The sequence below is a fragment of the Terrapene carolina genome, unplaced genomic scaffold (assembly GCF_002925995.2).
Source record: "Terrapene carolina triunguis isolate 2854851 unplaced genomic scaffold, T_m_triunguis-2.0 Scaffold746, whole genome shotgun sequence".
Lineage (NCBI taxonomy): Eukaryota > Metazoa > Chordata > Testudines > Emydidae > Terrapene > Terrapene triunguis.
Window position 1 is genome coordinate 1092783 of NW_020665097.1, and position 11746 is coordinate 1104528.

Here is an 11746-nt window from a genome sequence, read left to right on the forward strand (position 1 = left end):
AAGCTTACAAGAAGTGGAAGATTGGACAAATGACCAGGGAGGAGTATAAAAATATTGCTCAGGCATGCAGGAGTGAAATCAGGAAGGCCAAATCACACTTGGAGTTGCAGCTAGCAAGAGATGTTAAGAGTAACAAGAAGGGTTTCTTCAGGTATGTTAGCAACAAGAAGAAAGTCAAGGAAACTGTGGGCCCCTTACTGAATGAGGGAGGCAACCTAGTGACAGAGGATGTGGAAAAAGCTAATGTACTCAATGCTTTTTTTGCCTCTGTCTTCACGAACCAGGTCAGCTCCCAGACTACTGCACTGGGCAGTACAGTATGGGTAGGAGGTGACCAGCCCTCCGTGGAGAAAGAAGTGATTCAGGACTATTTAGAAAAACTGGAAGAGCACAAATCCATGGGGCCGGATGCACTGTATCCAAGGGTGCTAAAGGAGTTGGCGGATGTGATTGCAGAGCCATTGGCCATTATCTTTGAAAACTCATGGCGATCGTGGGAGGTCCCGGATGACTGGAAAAAGGTTCATGTAGTGCCCATCTTTTAAAAAGGGAAGAAGGAGGATCCGAGGAACTACAGGCCAGTCAGCCTCACCTCAGTCCCTGGAAAAATCATGGAGCAGGTCCTCAAGGAATCAATTCTGAAGCACTTAGAGGAGAGGAAAGTGATCAGGAATGGTCAGCATAGATTCACCAAGGGCAAATCATGCCTGACTAACCCAGTTGCCTTCTACGAGGAGATAACTGGCTCTGTGGATGAGGGGAATCATAGACTATCAGGGTTGGAAGGGACCTCAGGAGATCATCTAGTCCAACCCCCTGCTCAAAGCAGGACCAATCCCCAATTAAATCATCCAACAGATTTTTGCCCCATATCCCTAAATGGCCCCCTCAAGGATTGATCTCACAAGCCCTTAGTTTAGCAAGCCAATGCTCAAACCACTGAGCTATCCCTCCCTCCCAGTGGACATGTTATTCCTTGACTTTATTCTTGCCAGCAAGTTAAAGAAGTATGGGCTGAATGAATGGACTATAAGGTGGATAGAAAGCTGGCTAGATCATTGGGCTCAACGGGTAGTGATCAATGGCTCCATGTCTAGTTGGCAGCGGGTATCAAGCGGAGTGCCCCAAGGGTCGGTCCCTGGGGCTGGTTTTGTTCAATATCTTCATTAATGATCTGGAGGATGGCATGGACTGCACCCTCAGCAAGTTTGCAGATGACATTAAACTGGGAGGAGAGGTAGATATGCTGGAGGGTAGGGACAGGATACAGAGGGACCTAGACAAATTAGAGGATTGGGCCAAAAGAAACCTGACGAGGTTCAACAAGGACAAGTGCAGACACACACCACACACGGCCCAGCTGTGCCACAGCTGGGATCCGCAACCCACACACGGCCCAACTGTATCATGGCTGGGATTCCTGACACACACCACACACAGCCCATCTATGCCACAAGTGGGATTCCCGACCCACACATACCGTACACGGCCTAGCTGTGCCACAACTGGGATCCCCAACCGACACGCACTGCACACGGGCCGGCTGTACCACAGCTGGGACCCCCGACCCACAAGCTCCTCACGCGGCCCAACTGTGCTATGGCTGGGATCCCTGACCCACACACACTGCACACCGCCCAGCTGTACCACAATTTGGATTCCCTACCCACACACACTGTACACGGCCAAGCTGTGCCACAACTGGGATCCCCAACCCACACACAGACCTCACACGGCCCAGCTATACCACGGCTAGGATCCACAACACACACAGCCCATCTGTGCCACAACTGGGATCCCCGACCCACACACAACGCACAGGGCCCAGCTGTGCACGTCTGGGATCCCCGACCCCAACACACCACATACAGGCCAGCTGTTCCATGACTGGGATCCTCGACCCACACACAGCACACATGGCCCAGCTGCATTGCGGCTGGGCTCCCCAACCCACACACACAACTGGGATCCCTGACCCAGACCCACCCCATACGGCCCAGCTTTGGCCAGTCTAGTTCCAATTGCACCACTGCCCTGGATGCCCATTCCCCTGCTGGACGCAGCCCAGTGCCAGAGCATTCAGCTCCATGCTGGACCCACCTTACCTTTGGCTGCCTCCTGAGGTGCCTGCTCTGCCTTGGGCCCACTCTCCTGGCTCCTGCGGTGGGACTTGGAACGCAGGTATTTTCGCAGGTTCAGCTTAATGCCCTCTTGGCCCTTGGGCTCCTTGGGCACCTTGCCCGGGGCAGAAAACGCCCTCTGGAACACAGACCTCCGAGCGGCTGCTTTGCTCCCCACAGGCTCTGGGGGCTCGGTGCCTGGGCTGCTCCTGGCCATGCGCACTTCGGGGGCATCAGTCTCAGGCTGGCTATGAGCGCGCTTCCAGTTCTGCAGTTTGGCCCAGCGGCTGCTGGCAGGGGGCATGGGGCGCCGCTCCGGCTCCGGCTCCCTCTCCCCACCCTGGGGGCCCATCCGCCATTTGTAGGACTTCAGCGGGGATGGTGCCTCAGGTGCGGGTGGTGGTGTCATCTCCTCCATCTGCAGAACAAGAGAAAGAGGGAATGGGACTGTGCCATGACAGTGACACATGGTCTGGCCTGGAAACGGCACCTTGGCACCGGAGCCACCACTTCCCATGGGAATGGAGGCGGCAGGGGACGGGGATGGGAGTGGGCAGCAGAGAGGGGGTGGGAGAGGGCATTGAGGATGGGATGGAGTGGTAGATATGCTGGAGGGTAGGGATAGGATACAGAGGGTCCTAGACAAATTAGAGGATTGGGCCAAAAGAAATGGGATGAGGTTCAACAAGGACAAGTGCAGAGTCCTGCACTTAGGACGGAAGAATCCCATTCACTGTTACAGACTAGGGACCGAATGGCTAGGAAGCAGTTCTGCAGAAAAGGACCTAGGGGTTACAATGGATGAGAAGCTGGATATGAGTCAACAATGTGCCCTTGTTGCCAAGAAGGCTGACGGCATTTTGGCCTGTATAAGTAGGGGCATTGCCAGCAGATCGAGGGATGTGATCATTCCCCTCTATTCGGCATTGGTGAGGCCTCATCTGAAGTACTGTGTCCAGTTTTGGGCTACACTACAAAAAGGATGTGGAAAAATTGGAAAGAGTCCAGCGGAGGGCAACAAAAGTGATTAGGGGGCTGGAGCACATGATTTATGAGGAGAGGCTGAGGGAACTAGGATTATTTAGTCTGCGGAAGAGAAGAATGAGGGGGGGGATTTGATAGCTGCTTTCAACTACCTGAAAGGGGGTTCCAAAGAGGATGGATCTAGACTGTTCTCAGTGGTAGCAGATGACAGAACAAGGAGTAATGGTCTCAAGTTGCAGTGGGGGAGGTTTAGGTTGGATATTAGGAAACATTATTTCACTAGGAGGGTGGTGAAGCACTGGAATGGGTTACCTAGGGAGGTGGTGGAATCTCCTTCCTGAGAGGTTTTTAGGCTTGACAAAGCCCTGGCTGGGATGATTTAGTTGGGGATTGGTCCTGCTTTGAGCAGTGGGTTGGACTAGATGACCTCCTGAGGTCCCTTCCAACCCTGATATTCTATGATTCTATGGGGCAGCAGAGAGAGGGTGGGATGGAGGCAGAGGGGATGGGATGGGGCAGCAGAGAGGGAGTAGGAGGGGGCATTGAGGATGGGATGGGGCAGCAGAAGAGGTGGGTGGCATGGGGCAGAAGGGATAGGTCGGCAGGGGAGTGGGGCTAGTAATTGGAGCCTCTGAGATTCCGATGTGCCCATGGTGCTTCTGACTGCCCACCAGCCTCTGGTGCACAGGCAGGGGACATTAGCTAGGTACCCACGAGTTCCCAGGGCAAACCGGGCACTGGGGGAGTGGAGGGACTGCCAGGGGTCATTCTGCACTGCCAAGCCCTTGGGGGCACATATGTGCCTCACGCAACAACAGTGCAGCTGGGCTGGGCTGGGCTGGGCATGGTGCGGGGCCTGGTAGCAAAGGACAGGGGTGTCCCAAATGGAGGCGGATGGTCCCCCTGGTTGCCGTGGTTTCCCTGGGCTGTGTGCTGCCCTGGTGGCTCCCAGGGCTGTGCATGCTGCGCCATGTGCTCTGGAGCATGGCGGCCTGCAGTGGGTGGCCGGGGACAGCTTCTTTCCTTCCTCTGCTTTGGTGGTGCAGGCCTGGCTGGTCTCAGCCTAGGGCAGCAGGATGGATGAACCCACCAGCGCCCAGAGGCAGGTCCGAGCAGGCTGGCTTTGAGCATGTGAATCAGGCTTCCTCTCAGGGCTGGGCCCAAAGAGAAGATAAGGGCCCTACTGTTAGTAGCGGTGAAGGGAGCTCTCCTGTAGCCCAAGTCGGGTGACCAGACACCCCGATATTATGGGCTTTGTCTGATATGCACAACTATACACACACACCCTCCCCGAAAAAACAAAAGTGTCCTGATTTTTCACACTTGCTGTCTGGTCACCTGAAGCCCAAGCAGCTGAGACTTGGGATGCTGGAGTGGAGGTCGCTGGCTCTAGTCCCGGCAACGTTGGGCTGTTTGTGGTGTGTGGATTCACCCCTGTCATGGGCATCAAGAGCCTGTGTGGAGAGCGCTAGTGTTGCAGCCTGTGAGAAACCTGAGGTTTGTAGCTCTGAACTGTGGGCGCCCGGCTCTGGGTCTAGGCCAGCTACAGCCTGGCTGCTCAGCAATGGGAGAGGGGCCTGGTGGAACAGCAGGGGATGCAGGAAGGCTGGGGCAGGGTAGCCAGACTAGAGGGGTCTGGTGTTCCATGTCTCCCCGTGGCACCTGGCCAGGATGAGTCTGGGTCTTCCTGATGCTCTGGGTCTCCCTGTGGCACCAGAGCTAGGGGAAGGGCTTGCTGCTCCGGGTCTCCCCGTGGCACCTGGCCAGGATGAGTGTTGGCTGGGGGAGTGGCCCCGGTGCTCCAGGTATTCCTGTGGCACCAGAGCTAGGGGAAAGGCCTGGTGCTCTGGGTCTCCCCCTGGCACCCAGGCAAGGTGCACTCTGTGGGAGGCAGCACGGCCCCTCCCTGCCCTGCACAGAACCAGTCCTTCCGCTTCCCAGGCTGGGCAGAGATGCCAGGCTGGGAGAGGTGCGACGCTCAGGCCTGGGCTGAGCAGCCCTTGCCATGGGGTGCAGACAGCAGCACTTCCGCTCTCTCTGGCTCTTGTGGTGCTGCTGCTGCCCCTCCCCCTCCCCCCCACCACCGCCGAGCCGTTTCCTCTCCCCGCACCTGGCCCTGTACTCAGTCAGTTTCTGGTGTAAATAAAAGGTCCCCAGGTTCCTGTGGCTGCAGGGGGGAGGGGGCAGTCCCTGGGGGCCTTTGCCCCCCAATGCCAGAGCTCCTGGGGGCAAGACTGGAGTGCAAGGAGGAGCGGGGCTGGCCACAGCCCAGAGGCTGCCCTGAGCACGAGGGCTGCTCACTGGGTACCAGCCCCCCAAAAGACCCGTGGCCCCACACGTGAGCCATACCAACCAGTGGGGGAAGGGACACAATACCCCTACTTGGGCCACCCGGCTAGCACCACACACCAGGGTTCTGGAGCCCAGACACCTTACGTGCCCCCAGATCCCAGGTGGTTCTGCCCCTCTGCCTACATGGGCCCAGTGTCTGACCCTGCTGGCGGTTGGCTGCTGGCGGGGGTGTGTGGACCTTGCCTGGAGTTCCTGGGGCAGGCAGGAAGCAGCGCCCCCTCATGTGCTGCTAACAAATGCGCAGGTGGTGGTAGGGTTTTGCAAGCACGCAGGCAAATGGGGCAGGCCTTCCCCAGCAGCACTGAGGGCACGGGGCTGACAGCTTTCCCTGACGACTGCCCACCCGAATCTCTTCCTCCCCGCCCCCATGGCCCCTTCTCCTCTCCCCCAGCTTCCCCATATCCCCTGCTTCCCCTCCTCTCCCCCGATCTGCCCATGTCCCCTGCTCCCTCCAGTCCCCTTCTACCCCCCTCAGTCCCCTGCTCCCTCCAATGCCCTCCTCCTCCCCAGGACCCCTGCTTCCCCATCTCCCCATGTCCCCCCCTCCCTCCAGTCCCCTCCTCTCCCTCCCCCCCACTTCCATCCTCCCTCTGGGCTCCTGTTCCCCCCATCTCTCCTCCTCCCTCCAGTCCTCTCCTCCCCCCAGGACCCCTGCTCCCCCCATGTCCCCTCCTCCCTCCAGTTCCCTCCTCCCCCACCCCTTCCATCCTCCCACTGGTCTCCTGCTCCCCCCATCTCCCCATGTCTCCTCCTCCGTCCAGTTCCCTCCTCCCCGCGGGACCCCTGGTCTCCCCCATCCCTCACCCCCCCAGGCGCCCTGCTCCCCCCTCCGGCCACCCGTGCCGAGCGGCTCCCACCCAGCAGCAGCAGCCGGCGCTGCCGGAGCGGTACCTTCGCTCCCTGCTGCCGTCGCTCGCTCGCTCTCCGGCAGGTCCGTCCCGGCAGCGCTGAGCTGTGGCGAGGCACATGTGATCAGACAGCAGATGCTAATCTCGCCCTCACTCCGCCCGTGGCTGAGCGGCCCGATGGCATCTCCGCTCCCAGCAGAGAAGAGGTGGGATGGGGGCAGAGGAGCTGATGGGGCAGCAGAGTGGGTGGGATGGAGGCAGAGGGGATGGGATGAAGCAGCAGGAGAGAGGGTGGGAGGGGGCATTGGGGATGGGCGATGGGATGGGGCAGCAGAGAGGGTGGGATTGAGGCAGAGGGGATGGGATGGGGCAGCAGGAGAGGGTGTAGGAGGGGACATTGGGGATGGGATGGGGGCATGGTTCTGGCTGGGCCCAGACCCATCAGGCCAGGCGCTCTCAGGCACATGGACCAGGCTGGGACTATGCCAAGCTTCACCCATGCCTGGCCCCCTGGCAGGCTTGGCAGAGCCCACAACCCCATTGCCCCTCTCTTCCCCTGAAGGCTTTGAACAGCCATTAATCAGTTAACAATGGACGCTGTCGTCGTTAGGTTTCAGAGTTAACAGGACCAGGTCTCTCTGAGCTCCTATACGGGGCTGTGCAGACTCCAGGAAAGTGCAGCATGGGTCACACACCACACTGGCAAGGGATCTTTGCAGCCAGAAGGACCCAGATTAGGTTATTTTAAATGGAAGTTGAGATCCTTCAGCACAAGATGCAGCCACCGGGGAATCGGCACCGGAGGGACTTTACAAATCATCAGCTCTTCAGTGCCCCATTGGCCCGGACAGCCTGGTATCGCTGGGGCAGCCGGCCCATTTGCAACACCTCTGAGAACTTGCTGCTGTCCCCTGCCAGTGACACTGGTATGGCTGGTGCTGGCAGGGTCAGTCTGTCAGCATTCCCACTGGCACGGCTGGTGCTGGCACGGTCAGTCTGTCAGCATTTCCAGTGGCACGGCTGGTGCTGGCAGGGTCAGTCCGTTGGCACTTCCACTGGCATGGCTGGTACTGGCATGATCAGTCCGTTGGTATTCCCACTGGCACGGCTGGTGCTGGCACAGTCTGTCTGTCGGCATTCCCACTGGCACGGCTGGTGCTGGCACAGTCTGTCTGTTGGCATTCCCACTGGCACGGCTGGTGCTGGCACGGTCAGTCCATTGGCACTCCCACTGGCACGGCTGGTGCTGGCACAGTCTGTCTGTCGGCATTCCCACTGGCACGGCTGGTGCTGGCATAGCCATTCTGTCCACAGCATCACCAGAATTGCTGGTATGTCAGAGAGCAGGAGACTGGGACGTGGAGTGTGGCACCAGCGGGGCACGGTGGCAGGGACTGTATTTGGCCAGCGGCTGCCCTTCATTGCAGGAACTGCTCCGTGCAACCATGGATGAGCTCCTGATCGCGGCACCACAGCGCCCCCTGGTGCGTTCCCAGGGAACTCGAACTTGCCTCCTGGAATGGCAGCAGCACCTGTACCCAGGACTCCCCCGCTTGGCACCACACCCCAACACAAGATGTATTTAGTGCAGAAGTCCCCGAGTGGTATCTAGGGCGCTGGGTTGGATTGGGGCACTGGCTCGCCTGGAGTGCCAACTCCCCCATGTTCCCAGCTGCTGAGCTGCACTGGAAGAAGTTAAAGCACTGAGCTCCTATGGGGTTTGGGTATGGAGTGGCAAAGAGGAGCGGTGTAGGGCTGGGGACGGGGTCAGTGGCTGGGTTAGGATTAGACGGACGTGTATGTCGTGGGCTATTTTCCAAACATTTCCGTGGAAAGCAGGTGCAGTCTGTGAAACGCCCCGTTCTTGTGAGGTTTTTGCCGCCTCGGATGAATCTGGAGAAGGATCCTTCCAGCCTGACTCAGAACCAGAGCCTGGATCAGCCCCCCTCTCCCTAGAATCCAAAGGGCCAAGGCTCTGGATTTGGCTCATTGCGGGCTCACTTGGGGGCTGGGGGCCTGGCCCTGCCCCTTCTGAGTTGGGCTGCCTCACCCTGACTGAGCACACCCTGACACTGACAGCACGAATGCCAGGCACCCACTGAGGGCATTGACATCCTGGAGGAAGCGGTGCTGTGCCAGCAGGGGTTCATTTCTATAAAGGAGAGGGAGGTGATCCCTGCCCTGGGGCTGATGCTAGGGGCAGCTGCCTGCCTCACAGACAGCCTATCCTGTGGCTGGTAAATTGCAACAAGAGCTTTATTGCTGGAGACTCAAGTTATCGGCTTATCCATGGGGCAGGGAGAGCACAAGCTAGGACCCAGGTAGCCCCTCAGTGCCAACTGGCTGAGGGCACACCATGGCATAACTCCCACACATTGCCCCAACACACTGTTAGCATAACCTGCATCTGAAAGGTGCCATGTGAGGAGTCATATGCAAACCAGAAACATGCTGGCATTAATGTCATTGTGTGATATGTGTATGGGCCGTGTACGAAGAAATACAGATGGTGCTGAAAATATGTTCTGAAAATGTGTTTGGCAAGCAGCCCAGCCTGTCCTAGCCAAAGGAAGGGTGCTTCACCTCTTGGCTTGGGCTTCAGTGTAGGCTGAGCAAGGGAAGGCCAGAAACAATGGAAATACATTTACATATAAGGTAAAAAAGCCATCACCCTAGCCAGTCGGGGAGATGAGCACTTAACAGTCATGAGGGGGAGGAGGCTGCACCCCGGGAAGCCCTCCTGGCTCTTGGAACAGAGACAACAGCCTTTGGGAAATAGAGACAGGAACAGAAAGTCATTTGGGCATCCAGCACGCGGGGGGCCATGAGAGGCCAGAGCTCTTGAAATCTGAGACAGGTGGATCCGTCAGCCGAGGGGCTGACATCTCTGGGAACTGACTTGAGGTGAGAAAGCTGCTTGGACAGAGCATAACTTGCTGAAGTTAAGTTTTAGGCACTACACAGCATGTTTGGTTTGTAACCTTTCCTGTCACTTTCACTCTGACTTGAAATCACTTAAGCCTCTGTTCTTTGGTCATAAATTAATTCCTGTTTTATTACAAACCATCTCAGTGCTGTGCATTAAAGCGAAGTGTGAGTCTTCAGCTAACCTGACTGGCTGGCGTGGGCTCTGTGGAGGTAGCGAACGTAACAACTTGTGTGAGTGTCACAGTGAGAGGCACTGCACACTGCAGGGAGCCATCTCTGGGGAACATGACTGGTACCTGCAAGGCAAGGCTTGGACTGGCAGAGCCCTGGAGAGTTTGCTGGCAAGGCCGACAGGCTGGTATAACCCATAACTTAGCAGCATGGTAACACAGTGGCTTGCAGCTCTGGGTGTCCTGAGCAAGATGTCACAGAAGCACACATACATACACACGCACGCACACACACAACACACTGAAAACCTGTGTGCACAGGTACACACACTGCACACTGAAAACACATGCACATGCACACATGTTGCACACCCACTGCTCCTTGCCAGAGGAGGGCCCCCCTCTTATTCTCTTTCTGATGTGCCACCTCCCCAACCTTGCTGTCCTGACAGTGCACAAACACTGGAAATACATTTATATATAAGGGGGAAAAGCCATCAACTTCGCCTGTCAGGGAGATGAGCACTTAACAATCCTGATGGGGAATGGCACACGTCATCCCAGCCAGTGACTTGGCATAAGATTGTCATGGTTCCTGGTGCCTGCTGAACTGGGGTCACATTCAAGCCAGTGACCAAGAGACTGTCAAGTCTCCTGTCTGAGGGATTGCAATCCTGAAGGGCTGGGGACAAGAGTCTGAGCCAGGACTTCTGGGTTCAGTTCATTATTTAATCCACCCTGCCCGGATGGGTGACCATAGGCAAGTCACATCCCCCCTCTGTCCCTCAGTTTCCCCGCCTCAGTCACAGTGGGGATGGGAGGGTAATGAGGGGGACACTGAGGAGCACTTTGCTCTGCTTAGCCGGGTGATGGTGTTGGGACTCGCAAATGGAAGCCAGGCTGCAGTGACACTGAATCATGTTCCCATAACCAGCTTTATTGGAGGGGGATTTTCAGTACAGGAGCAGAGCAGCACATTGTAACTACTGGGGCTAGCGAAGCCCCCCTGACAGAATAGCCTCCACTGAGCCACCCTCCTGGAAACAGGCCACTGCAGCCTGCTCCCTGGGCAGTCTGAAGGCATGGTCCTGGTCCTGGTGGGATGTGTCCTGAACTGGGTCATTACCTGGAACATGACCCATGGCCAGGAGTTCTCACTGCAAAAGCAAAGAGAGAAAACATGGGTTTGATCCCAGAGTGTCCAGGAAATGCCCGATTCCTTCTAGCCTCCCACACCCCAACACACTGAGCTCCAGAGAGCCTGCCCAGGGCATGAACAAGGCCAAAAGAGCCAGCTCCCCGGAACTGCCCAGGGCAGCCGGAGCATGCCATTTCACCATCCCCAGGGTCAGGTGGCAATGAGCAAATCTCAGCTTCCAGTTAGAAAGCCCTGGGGGTTGGAGAGAAAAGTTGGAAACTGTGACCCTGAACAGCTCAGGAACCATAAGGTGAGGAGCCAGAACCTAGCAGTGATCAGCTAGAGACATCTCATGCTGTCTGAGCCAGTCTCATGACTTTGGGGGCTGGACTCCCCTGTAGACTGCAGGGGAGCAATCCCTGATGGGAGCCCTTGCTGCTGGGGGGGAGGGAGGACAAGACGGGCCATTGGCTTGGAAGCCTTCAAAGCATCTTCACACTCCCACAGCCCCATTAGCAGAGTGCCCCCTAGTGGAGAGGGAGTGCTGGGGAGCATGCGGGAGAGGTCTCACCTTGAAGCCCTGCCATGTTTGGATCTCCCGGTAGAGTATGTTCCCCGGGCATGCAGTGTGCACCATCTGCCGGTGCCCATGCACTGTGTAGTTGGCCTGGATCTTGGCGCCCTTCACCGCGCACGGCAGGAAGTTGTCACGCACCAGCATGAGGGCAAATGCTTCCGGCAGCGTATCCATGTAGTTCCCGATGAAACTCACGCCGTAGCCTTTACTGTTGTAGCCACGGGTGTGAGCGCCAACCCAGTGCCAACCCCGGCCCTGGTACATGTACCCGTCTGATCCGACCACGAAGCTGCAGCAGGGCAAGAGCAGACAGAAGCTGAGAAGGAGACAGATCCCGTTTCCCTTGCAGTTTGGATCTGGGCTTTCAGTCTACTAGAGAGACGTGGGTTGGCTGCCAAACAGGGGTGCCAGTCCAACCCAGGGAGGGTGGATGGGGTTCCCCATGCCCTCCTGGGTGCCCACAGGGATAGAGGAAGGCAGCTTTAATTTGCAGCCAGGACTTTATAGGGGTTTGCACCGATTCATTTTACCAAGCTCTGCTCCCTCCTGGCCTTTTTTCAGGTGGCACTGGCCTGCTGCCCCGCAAATGTCACCTACATCATTCCCTTCAGCAGGGCTCTCCCAGCACT

The 11746-nt window shown here is 57.4% G+C and overlaps 1 protein-coding gene across 1 annotated transcript in view; it reads right to left on the reverse strand.

The window, feature by feature from the left end:
• Nucleotides 1-10318: 10318 nt before the first annotated feature.
• Nucleotides 10319-11746, reverse strand: part of PGLYRP2 (peptidoglycan recognition protein 2) — a 20880-nt gene continuing 19452 nt past the window's right edge. Inside the window, exons 4-5 of the mRNA XM_026660293.2 lie at nt 11112-11406; nt 10319-10559 (exon numbers count right to left, since the gene is read on the reverse strand). Coding sequence (XP_026516078.1) covers nt 10557-10559; nt 11112-11406 — 298 coding nt within the window. The 3' untranslated portion in view covers nt 10319-10556. The remainder of the gene's footprint in view (nt 10560-11111; nt 11407-11746) is intronic.